The 13,041-nt window shown below is 42.3% G+C and overlaps 1 protein-coding gene across 1 annotated transcript in view; it reads left to right on the top strand.

Moving 5' to 3' along the window:
• LOC137372019 (coiled-coil domain-containing protein 148-like) overlaps positions 1-13,041 on the top strand; it is a 174,584-nt gene that overhangs the window by 21,684 nt on the left and 139,859 nt on the right. Inside the window, exon 4 of the mRNA XM_068035288.1 lies at positions 881-984. Coding sequence (XP_067891389.1) covers positions 881-984 — 104 coding nt within the window. The remainder of the gene's footprint in view (positions 1-880; positions 985-13,041) is intronic.

The following is a 13,041-nucleotide window of genomic DNA, read 5'->3' on the forward strand; positions in this document are numbered from 1 at the left end:
TATTTACATTGCCAGATCGAGACAAATGCTATGTCTGCTCTATCTCCAATTGCTACTGTAAGCAGTTGTGTTTGCAACCCTCTCTGCAGCTTGCAAATGTTAGTTTTGTAAATGTTGAATTCAAATAATGTTTTACCACAGCTTACATTTATATAGTACCTTAAATGTAATAAAACAACCTGCATAAGGAGGTATTAGGACAGGTGAGCAAAAGCTTGGTCAAAGAGGCAAATTTTAAGGAACAGCAGCAGGGAGGCGAGAGAGATGGCGTGCTGGAAAAGTTTAGGGAGGGAATTCCACAGCTTAGGGATTGGACAGCCAAAAAAGTGAAACCGCCAATGGTGTTGGTGAAGTTGGTTGAAATTGGTGGTGAAATTGGTTGAAAACAAAATCAAAGGTGAAGGTTGCAGGGTTGGAGGAGGTTACAGAGATAGGGAAGATTGAATTGCAGATGATTCACTATTTTAATTTTCTCCTCTGTCCTGAAGGCTTTGAATCATGCTAGGGTATAGTTTTACTGCTACTACCAGTACTCGGGTGTCTTACTTTTGTGGCCATTTTTCATGCGTGAGCGCTTAAACATTAAAGGTTGGTTAGCTATTCCACAATGTTGGGGTATCATAGCCATGCATGATCCTGTCCTCAACTGATGTCCACACAGATGAAAGCCTCACAAACTCATGGTCAAGGACAAAAGCCTCGCTGATGTTTTTTCCCTTCTTGCCTTGCCAATTGTAGTGTTCTTATTGTTGCTTGAGGTCAGATAATTTAGTAAGATCAGTAATTCCTGATTTGCATAACTCAGTTCCACACTACTCTGCATTTTACTTATTGAGCAGTGGGAGATGTTACTGTTTTAAATTTTTTATTGTGAATATAGTTTCAGAAAATTTTGCAAGCAGCAAAGGTTAGCAAAGAACATACGCTGATTAAGCAGCATCAACGAGTGTGGTGGCAGGAGCAGATGAAACTGATGGAAATAAGGTAAGAGTTTACACGCTGAAATGTTCCTTTAAGATAAATTTTTCATTGAGTCTCACAAGCATATTTTAGTAATTATCTATATTTCTATTAATAAAACACCATGATACTACGTTGTTCGGTTTTATTTTAGAATGTACTTGGATTATGCCCCATTGCCTTGAAAGGTCAAATAGAACTAAATTTACATCAGAAGCTATTCAACTGTTCAAAATTTAAATGAGCTATATAAGTCAGAAAGGCTCCCACCCACCACCCCACCCAAAATTCTAATGTGTGAAATATTGTTGATTTTTCATTTGGTATGAAATTAAATAACTTAATGTTATGCTTTGGGCTTTTAAAGTGACACTTTCTTATTCATTGCCAACAAATGGGAAGCTTACATTGTGTATAACCTGCCTTTGTAGAGGTAGGGAGCTTGAGCCTAACAATGAACTCAGATATGGAAAATTGCACACTGGACATTATATAGACACTTCATCTTCATTCTCCTCATAATGATGAAATATGAAGCAGAATTAGAATTGTACAGACTAAAATAATTGCTGTATTGATTTACAAATTAAATAGCACAATGAGGAATAATTTTAAGCAATAACTATGGAGTCCAATACATTGAAATAATTAATAGTCATAAAGGGTCAGTTTACCATTTTCCAAAATCTGTTGCAATCATTGGGCTAAAAACTTTTCTGATTTTACCTCAAATCCAGAAACTTACTAGTTTCTTCCAGATGTTCTATAGTTAATAAGCCTCTTCCCCACATAACTTTCTCAAGTGGACTCAGATGGTACTCTTCAGTAGACAGCTCAGAGTTCTTTTAAAGCATTATTTCTTTTGAAGTTAGGGCTGTCAATCAAGCTGAAATCAAATTGAACATCAATATATATCCTCACTGTACAGAGCAAAAAGTCCTGTAAACTTATTGCAACTCTTTTTATAGAAACTTCTTAAATAACAACATGGCATCTTTCTAATAAAACAACAGCTGTAAACCACACTCCTATCCAGACCAACATACATAACAATGATGAGATGCAGTTTGACACGCAGGCCCAGATTTTCTAACCAGTGTTAAGATAGTGCTGATTAAAAAAATATGGGTGACCGTTCCAATTAGCATATCAAATCCACATGCTTAATTAAAGCCAAGATCAAAGATCTGGTTCCCCCGGATAATTGGGAGCATGTCAGCCATTTTAAAATTGAAACTAAAATAGAATAGAACCAATTTGAAAAAAAACAGAAAATTCCAGCAATACTCAGTAGGTCTGGCAGCATCTGTGCAGAGAGAAACGGAGCTCACATTACAGGTTGATGACCCTTGATCAGAAATTGGACTACTTTGAGATAGGCAGGAAAAGGGAGGGATAGGAGGAAAGAACCAAAGGGAAAGAAGACCTGTGAAAAGGTGAAAGGCTGGAGAAATTAAGTGACAAATGGAATGATGGTGCAAAGCAAAAGGAGGTGATAATGGGACAAGTAGAGTAACAAAAGATGTGTCTAGAGGAGGCATAAATGGGAATAGCAGAATCATCAGCAACTCCCGTCCAAAAATAACAAAAAGAAATGGGGCAGAGGTTATGATCTGAAATTGTTGAACTTAGTGTTGAGTCTGGAAGGTTGTAAAATGCCTAGATGAAATACTGTTCCTTCAGCTTACATTGAGATTCACTGGAATAATGTAGGAGGGTGAGGACAGCGAGGTCAGAGTGGAAGTGGGGTGGAGAATTAAAATGACAGGCAACCAGAAGCTCAGGGTCACGCTTGCTGACTAAACGGGGGTGTTCTGCAAAACAGTTACCCAATCTGCGTTTAGTCTTCCCAATGTAGAGGAGACTGTATCGTGAGCAGCAAATATGTATACTAAATTAAAAGAGATACATGTAAATCGCTGTTTGACCTGGAAGGTGTGTTTGGGCTCTTGGTTGGTGAGAAGGGAGGAGGTAAAAGGGCAGATGTTGCATTTCCTGCTGTTGCTTGGGAAGGTGCTGTGGGAAGGGAAGGGGGTGATTGAGGAGTGGGCCAGAATGTCGTGGAGGGAATGCTCCCTTCAGAAGGCTGAAAGGGGAGGGGAGGGGAAGATGTGTTTAGGGGTGGCATCATGCTAGGAGAAATGGAAATGATGGAGAATCATCTGTTGAATGCAGAGGCTGGTGAGGTGGAAGATGTGGACAAGGGGAACCTTATCTTGGTTCTGGTGAGGGGCAAGGGTTGAGAGCAGAAGTGCAGGAAATGGAATGGACATGGTTGAGGGCCCTGTCAACGCCTGTGGCTCAGGGGGAAGGGATCCTCCGTGGATGAAAAAGGAAGACATATCAGAAGTGCTGGTGTGGCAAGTTGCATCGTCAAACAGATGTAAGATAGATGAAGAAATCCCAAAGCCTGTCCACCATCTACAAGGCACAAGTCAGGAGTGTGATGGAATACTCTCCATTTGCCTGGATGGGTGCAGCTCCAACAACACTCAGGAAGCTCGACACCATCCAGGACAAAGCAGCCCACTTGATTGGCACACCATCCACAAACATTCACTCCCTCCACCACCGACGTACAGTGGCAGCAATGTGTACCATCTACAAGATGCACTGCATCAAGGCACCAAGGCTCCTTAGACAGCACCTTCCAAACCCGCGACCTGTACCACCTCGAAGGACACGAGCAGCAGATGCATAGGAACATCACCATCTGCAAGTTCCCGTCCAAGTCACACACCATCCTGACTTGGAACTATATTGCCGTTCCTTCACTGTCGCTGGGTCAAAATCCTGGAACTCCCTTCCCAACAGCACTGTGGGTGTACCTATCTCACATGGACTGCAGCAGTTCAAGAAAGCAGCTCACCACCACCTTCTCAAGGGCAATTAGGGATGGGCAATAAATGTTGGCATAGCCAGCAACGCCCATATCCCATGAATGAATAAAAGAAAACGGAAAATGGAATAGAGTCCTTACAGGAAGCAGTGTGTGAGGTGTAGTCAAGGGAAATGTGGGAGTCAGTGGGCTTATAATGAACATTGGTCGATAGCCTATCTCCAGAAAAGCAGACAGAGAAGCCGAGGAAGGGAAGAGTCGGAGATGGACCTCATGATAGACAACTCCTGGAGAATATCAGCATCGTGTCAAGCTCGAAATACATAGAGATAGTGGTGTAAGGTAATGAAACTGAGGCCTTTGCTGAGGTCTGATCATTCAGGGTCAGAAGGGGAAGGTTAGACAGGATTGAGAAAACATGACAATGGCTGAGATTGGAAGGAGGGATGGAGTAAGAAGAAAATTAAGGGACGAAGGATCCCAGGGCACGTTAGTATCCCTCCATCAACATCACAAAAACAGATTATCTGATCATTATCACCTTGCTGTTTGTGGGAGCTTGCTATGATAGAATCATGGCATGGTTACAACATAACAGAGGCCATTCTGCCCGTCGAACCTGTACTGGCTCTCCGCAAGAGCAATCCAGAGCAATTCCACTCCCCTGCCCATTCCCGATAGCCTTGCAATTTTTTTTTCCTTCATGTACTTATCTAGTTCCCTTTTGAAAGCCTCGATTTGAATCTGCCTCCTCCACCCTTTCAGGCAGTGGATTCCAGATCACAATTACTCGCTGCGTAAAAAAATATTTCCTCATGTCACCTTTGGTTCTTTTGCCAATCACGTTAAATCTATATCTTTTGGTTCTTGACCCTTCCCTCAATGAGAACAATTTCTCTCTACCTACTTTACCTACACCACTAATGGTTTTGAACACCTCTATCAAATCTCCTCTCAACCTTCTCCGCTCTAAGGAGAACAACACCAGCTTCTCCAATCTATCCACATAACTGAAGTCCGTCATCCCTGGAACCATTCTAGTAAACTTCTTCTGCACCCTCTGTAAAGCCTTCACTCCTTTCCTGGTGTGTAGTGCCCAGAGTTGGACAGAGTACTTCAGTTGTGGCCGAACCAGTGTTTTATAGAGGTTCATCATAACTTCCTTGTTTTTGTATTCTATGCCTTTATTTATATAGCCCAGGATCCCACGTGCTTTTTAGTTTAGTTTAGTTTAGAGATACAGCACTGAAACAGGCCTTTCGGCCCACCAAGTCTGTGCCGACCATCAACCACCCATTTATACTAATCCTACACTAATTCCATGTTCCTACCACATCCCCACCTGTCCCTATATTTCCCTACCACCTACCTATACTAGGGGCAATTTATAATGGCCAATTTACCTATCAACCTGCAAGTCTTTGTCATGTGGGAGGAAACCGGAGCACCCGGAGGAAACCCACACAGACACAGGGAGAACTTGCAAACTCCACACAGGCAGTACCCGGAATTGAACCCAGGTCGCTGGAGCTGTGAGGCTGCAGTGCTAACCACTGCGCCACTGTGCCGCCCTATTTTCTAATAGCTTTCTCAACCTGCCCTGCTACCTTCAATGATTTGTGCACGTATGCCCCAAGGCCCCTCTGTTCCTGCAGCCAATTTAAAATTGTGCCTTTTATTTTATAGTTCTTCCTGCCAAAATGTATCACTTTACACTTCTCTGCATTAAATTTCATCTGCCGTGTGTCCGCCCATTCTACCAACCTGTCTGTGTACCTGCCTCTGGTCTAAAAAAACTCTTCACCTCTACTCTCTTTTCTGTCACTTAGGCAATTTCATATCCATGCTGCCACTGCCCCTTTTATTCCATGGGCTTCAACTTCACTGACAAGCCTATTATGTAGCACTTTATCAAATGTTATGCTCAAATTGACTGCCTCATTCCCTGCATTACAACAGTGACTATACTTCAAAACTACTTCATTGGCTGTAAAGCATTTGGGACGTCCTATGGTCCTGAAAGATGCTATATAAGTGTAAGTCTTTTTATTTCTGTACTTTTACTCTCACCTCTTCCTCCACCTTCCTAAATCCATGAAAGGGTTCCCTTGTTCTCAGCTCCCACCCCACTAGCCTCCACATTCAATGGATCATCCTCTGCCATATCCGCCAAATTGTACTGGTCACAAGGAGCTTTAGTCCAGTGATGAATGTGTTAGTCGAGGACTCCTGCAGGACAAGATAGTGGTTGCATTTCAACAGGATGTGGAACAGATTCTTTAAAATGTTATTTGGATTCAGTAAGTAGTGAGGATTGATGCAAGGTTAAGGAATATAAAGTCAGTGGATTTGCAGTTTGCCCAGTCATAGAATCATAGAAGTTTACAGCACGGAAGGAGGCCATTTGGCCTATTGATCCGCACCAGCCGACAAGTAGCCATCCACCCTAATCCCACTTTCCAGCTCTTGGTCAGTAACCTTGTAGGTTATGGCACATCAAGTGCATATCCAAGTACTTATTAAAATGTTATGAGGGTTTCTGCCTCTACCACCCTTTCAAGCAGTGAGTTCCAGATCCCCACCACCCTCTAGGTGAAAAGCTTTCCCCTCAAATCCCCTCTAAATCTCCTACTTCTTTTCCTAAATCTATGCCCCTGGTTATGGATCTCTTAGCCAAGGGAACTAGGGCCTTCTTATCCACTCTATATAGACCCCTCATCATTTTATACACTTCAGTTAGGTCTCCCCTGAGCCCACTCTGTTCCAAAAAAAACAACCTTAGCCTGTCGTATCTTTCCTCATAATTAAAATTCTCCAGTCCAAGCAACTTCCTGGTAAATCTCCTCTGTAAAGCCTGGCTCAGGTATAAAATTAAAACCTGACCTGGGCCCGACCCGACCACAGCCAACCCGAACCGGGTCCGAGTCCTTCAATTTTTTTTCATGCCCGACCTGACCTGAAGTTATCAAACACCGACCCGAAAACATCAAATCTGTTATTAATACAGAAAAATAAAATCACGTCGAAATGTAGATTAAAAAGAACAGACTACAAAACAAAACCCAACCACAGCCAACCCGAACCTGACCCGACTCGACCCGAGCGCTGGACACTGAATATAGACCCGACCGGACCCGAACCCAACACATGTAGTCGGGTTCGGGTCAGGTAGCCAGGCTTTATTTCTCTGTACCTTCACTAATGCAATCACATCTTTCCTATGGTGCGGTGACCAGAACTGCACACAGTCCTGCAGCTGTGGCCTAACTAGTGTTTTATACTGTTCCAGCATAACCTCCCAGCTCTTATATTCTGAGCCTCGGCTAATAGAGGCAAGTATCCCGTATGCCTTCTTGACCACGTTATCTACCTGTCCAGCCACCTTCAGAAATCTGAGGACATGCGCTCCAAGGTCCCTCTGTTGCTCTACACTTCTCAGCATCGTACCATTTATTGTTTTTACCTTGCCTGTCGTGAAGTTTTGGTGGCTGCCAATAAACTTGAGGATAAGCTAATGAGAGGCAAAACAAAGGCAATTAGATATTGGAGAGAGTACTGAGTTTATTCCAATTTACCAGATAAGAAGCAACCAGCCTTGTCACATAGGTGGATTTGTACTGAAAAGTCCTCGCAGATGGGACTTATAAGGCTAAAGCAGGGCTGATTGCTAGGGGTTTTGAAGAGCGACTGGGTAATACAGATGTTAGAGTGGACTCTCCCACAGCTGGATTATAATCTTAAAAATCTTTTTAGCTCTTTTGGCCACATATTCATGGGAGTGTAGATCAATCAACATAAAAACGGCATTTCTGCAGGGTGATACTTTTCAAAGAGAAGTGTTTCTGAAACTGCCCAAAGGAGCAGCAGATGTAGAAGGAAATCTATGGATACTAAACAAATGCATCTATAGCCTGAATGATGCTTCCAGATTGTGGTATTTTTCAATGAGGTCTGTCTTGCTGAAAATAGGTTGTGTTCAACCAAAAGCAGATCCTGCAATGCTTTATTGGTATCATAAAGGAAAACCTTCAGGCATCTTCATGATGCTTGTTGATTTCTTATGGGGTGGTACTGCAGAATTTGTGAAATGTGTTATTTATAAAATCAGAGTAGAATTTAAAATTGGAAGGCAGGCTGTGGGCTCTTAAATATATTGGTTTGGATATTAAGCAGAGTCGTCTGGAATAACTTTAAATCAACAATCGTATTTAGAGATTGTTGCTGCCGTCTGAATTAATTGCATTAGGTCCTCACAGAAAGATGATTACATCTGGCGAAAAGACAGTAAAAGCGAAACTTGATTGGTCAGTTGAACTGGTTGGGTACTCAGACTAGTCCAGATGCCAGTTCTGACGTGTTGACGTTGTGTACTACAATGAAACACCCTAAAGTCGAAAATGTTTTAAAAGCAAATAAATCATTAAATCTGGAGAAATACTTAAGTTCCCATCCATGGGTGACTCAAAGAACATGAAACTAGTTATTTTCAAAGATACGTCACATTCTATTGTTTCTGGTGGGTAGTCTAGTGCAGCTGGTTTCATTATATTTCTTTTGGGTGAAAGTAGGAAATTTGTTCTTTAGCTTTGGAAGCTAGAAAATAAAAAGGGTTGTTAAAAATAATTTGGCTGCTGAAACACTGGCTCTTGTGGAGGCAGTCGATATGGCATTCTATTTGTCAAAAATTTTAAGTTAGATGTGCGTACTGAAGATAGTGTACCCATTGAATGTTATGTCGATAATCATTCACTGTGGGATAATATACACTCTACAAAAGTTGAGTGGGAAAAGGTTACGGATTGACCTTGCTGGCTTGAAACAAATACTGGAGAAAATCTCTAAAATTAAATGGGGGGTTTCAAATCATAAACTGATTGTTTAACAGGAAGGGTGTCTCGCAATGTTATGCTTTGTATCGAACATGGATGTTTTTGGTTTAATTTGTTTTGAAATTTTGGCTGTACATATAAACTCTAGTTATTTAAAGATAGAGAAGGGAATTTGTTAATTGTATATTAAGTGTGTTTGATAGTATGCAGGTGGTGGGCATTAACTGGGGATTCACTTGTGCCCCAGTAATTAGACAAAGACTGAAACTGTGGTTGTTGGGTTAGGAGGTGTATGCTTGTAATGTGTAACTCTGTAAATAAATACTTATAAAAGCATGTAATGATTGGTTCTAGTTCTGTTCTTCACCAACTGGCTTTCAGGATTATACCAAGCAACACTATGGTTCACTCCTCAATCACCCCCCACCCCCTCCTCTTCCTAGACACGCGCAGGAGATGCAACACCTGCCCGTTCATCTCCTCCCTTCGCACTGTCCAAGGCCCCAAACACTCCTTCCAGGTGAAGCAGCGATTTACTTGTACTTCTTTCAATTTGGTACACTGTATTCACTGCTCACGATATGGTCTACTCTACATTGGGGAGATTAAACGCAGATTGGGTGACCATTTAGCGAAACACCTCCGTTTAATCCACAAGCATGACCCCAAGCTCAGGTCGCCTGTCATTTTAGTTCTCTTCTGAATTCCTACTCTGACCACTCTGTCCTCAGCCTCCTACAGGGTTCCAATGATTTTCAGTGTAAACGCAAGGAATAGCATCTTTCATCTGGGCACTTTACAGTCTTCCAGACTCAACATTGAGTTCAACAATATCAGATCATAACCTCTGCCCCTGTTTTTTTTTTTGTTTTTGATTGGCAGTTATTGGTGATGATTTGGCTATTCCCATTTACACCTCCTTTAGACACATCTTTTATTTCTTTACTTGTACCATTACTATCTCATTTTGCCTTGTATGATCATCTCTTTTGTCATTTAACCTTCCACCCAAGCAAAGACCTTCCCTTTTGTTCTTTCCTCCCTCCCCTCCCTTTTCTTGCTTTGCTTAAAAACTGTTACATCCCCAGACCTGCTAAGTATTTCCAGAATTTTCTGTTTTATTTCAGATTTCCTGCATCAGAAGTATTTTGCTAATATTTAAACATAGATAATTCAGAGTGAGAGAAAAATATTCAGCCCATTAAGCCTGCTCCATCCAAAATCCGTTTATAATTTTTTCATCATGGTCTTCCATCGAATACCATCTACAATGATTCCCTACTTTAGGAAACACAGCAATTTGCCCTGACAGTGTTACTAAACACCTTTATAACTCTTAATAATTCAATAATTTCAGAGCATAATGGCCCCCCCCATTTTACTTTTTTTAGTTATTTTTTAAATATATTTTTTGTGTTTATTTTATTTCATCTTAGTTTGTTCAGTTTGCTTACCTACTGTTTTTTTTCATGTTTGTACTTGAGGCTGTTCAATTTTCAGTCTGTTAACACCTTATCTGTACTAATGCTTTGTCTTTCAACACACCATTAACATATTGTTTGCCTTTGCTCCATGACCTTCTGGTCAGCTATTCTGTGATCTTGTCTTATCTACACCTTCTCCTTTGTTATCTCTTGCACCACCCCCACTTTACTTGCTTATAACCTTTCACATTTCTAATATTTGCCAGTTCTGAAGAAGGGTCACTGACCTGAAATGTTAACTCTGCTTCTCTGTCCACAGATGCTGCCAGATCTGCTGAGTATTTTCAGCATTTCTTGTTTTTATTTCAGATTTCCAGCATCTGCAGTATTTTTCTTTTATAACTCTTAATCCTGCTATGCTTATATGTATGTATATATGTGTGTGTGTGTGTATATATATATTATATATATATATACACACACAAACGTAACAGCATGTTTTTGTCACAATTATATGTTGTTAGATAAGTTGCATAGTTCTAGATTAGCTGAAAGGTTTTTTTTTGCAATTCTAGATATAGTAATATAAGAATTGTTAGGAACTGAAAAAGGATTAGGCACAATTAACCTGTGACATTTAAACCATTGATGAATTTCATAAAGAAAAACATTTCAGTGATGGAGTAGGTCTTTAGTTTTGTGAAGCAACCAGTCCATTAGGAGTTTAAATCCAAATACCATTGGACTTAAACTCCAAATGCTACTTGGATCTGCCCTTCTGGTAGATGTGTGTTTGTCTCCTTTCATCATGTGTAGCTTTTCTTTTGGTTTGTACATTTAACGCAAGAATACTTCATTGCCACATGCAGACACATTGGGCTGAATTTTATCAGACCTCTAGGGACGGTCAGGGTGGCCTGGGGGCCTATAAAATAGCGGGGGAAGGTGGTGGGGAGTGGGGGGGCGGGGGGGCGCGGTGGAGTGCTTATCGCCTCTTGACACCGTTCAATTTTGTCAGGGTTGGGGAAGACCAAGGACGGCATTCCGGCCCAGAGGCCAATTGATGCCTTAAATAGGGCCTCTTCCAACGGTCGCTGTTATTTTACCAGCGGCTGGTGGGAACCCCGGCATGTGGCAAGGCTGCCCAGTAAAACCAGGTAGTCTCCCTGTGGGCTGCTTTGGGGGTGGAGGGGTGCCTCCTGCTTGGGCAATCTGTGGCCCACGTAGGATCCTGGAACACAAAGGCTGTCCCTGAGCCAACATCCACCCCCCTGCTCTCAACAATCCACCCCTCGCCTGCCCCCACATACTTGCATTCTTGGGCTCAAGCACTGCTCCTGATTCTGAGCCTACTGCAGTGCCAACAGTGGCCACCACTCCCAGTGGCATTGCTGAGCTGCCGGCCTTCTGATTGGCTGGCATTCTTGAAGGCAGGATCCCTGTTCTTAAAGGGACGGGTCCCCCTGCGCCAGGCAGTTAACTGCCTAACGCAGTTAAATGCGGCCAGGGATCCCTCAGAACAGCTGAGGCGGGGTTTATCTTGCCTTTCTGGCCTGGCGTGGGACAGCTGCCACTTTCATAAAATCCAGCCCATTGATTGCTACTCATAATCTGAGGTTCTTTATTTTTCCATGTTCTGGTTTCACTCTGTTTCCCTATGTCCTACCTTCTCTATCTTTTCCAGCCTCAGTTCATGTAAATGAGACCTCTTCCGGTGTAAATCCATTCTCTTTCGGGTCGAAATCGCAGACTCATCAACACCAACAACATCTTGAATTTATATAACAATTTGAACATAATGAAATATCCCAAGGCACTTCACAGGTGTGTTATCAAACAAAACTAGACACTAAGCCACATAAGGAGATATTAAGGCAGATGACCAAAAGCTTAGGCAAAGAGGTAGGTTTTAAGGAGAGTCTTAAAGGAGGAAAAAGAGGTGAAGAGAGATTTAGGGAGCGAAGTCCAGACTTTAGGCCCCCGGCAGCTGAAGGCACAGCCGCCACCAGAATTGGAGGTGCACAAAATCTCAGAGGGTTGTAGGGTTGAAGGAGGTTACAGAGATAAGAAGGGATGAGACCACAAATGGATTTGAAAACAAGGATGAGAATTTTAAAATTGAGGCTTTGTTTAACCAGGAGCCAATGCAGGTCAGTGAGCACAGGGGGGATGGGCGAATGAGACTTGGTGCGAGTTAGAGCACAGGCAGCAGAGTTTTGGATATCTCAAGTTTATGTAGGGTAGGCAGTGGAAGGCCGGACAGGAGTGCTTTTGAATAGTTAAGTCTAGACCTAACAAAGATATGGATGAGGGTTTCAGCAGCAGATGAGCTGAGGCAGGAACGGAGTCAGGTATGTTACATAGGTGGAAATAGGCAATGTAAGTGGTCGTGCATATATGTGGTTGGAGCCGCATCTTGGGTCCAATACGACACCAAGGTTGCAGACAATCTCGTTCAGTCTCACAGTTGCCAGGAAGATGTATGGAATCAGTGACTAGGGAACAGAGTTTGCGGTGGGGACTGAAGACCATGGCTTTGGTCTTCCCAATATTTAGTTGGAGGCAATTTCTGCTTATCTGGTACTGGATGTCGGGCAAGCACTCTGTTAAGTTAGAGATGGAGGAGGGGTTTAGAGAGGTTGTGGTGAGGTATAACTGTGTGTTATCAGTGTACATATAAAAAACTGACACGTTTTTGGATGATGTTGCTGAAGGACAGCATGTAGGTGAGAAATAGGAGGAGCTAAGGATAAATTCTTGGGGGAGCACCAGATGTAATGGTGTAGGAGTGGAAAGTGAAGCTATTGCAGGTGATTATCTGGGTATGACTGGGTAGAAAGGAATGGAACCAGATGAGTGCAGTCCCACCCAGCTGGACAACCATAAAGAGGTGTTTGAGGAGGATGGTATGGACAACTGTGCCAAAGGTTGCAGACAATTCGAGAAGAATGAAGAGAGATCATTTATCATTGTTACAGTCACATTAGAT

Source organism: Heterodontus francisci, chromosome 7, assembly GCF_036365525.1.
Source record: "Heterodontus francisci isolate sHetFra1 chromosome 7, sHetFra1.hap1, whole genome shotgun sequence".
Taxonomy (NCBI): Eukaryota; Metazoa; Chordata; class Chondrichthyes; order Heterodontiformes; family Heterodontidae; genus Heterodontus; species Heterodontus francisci.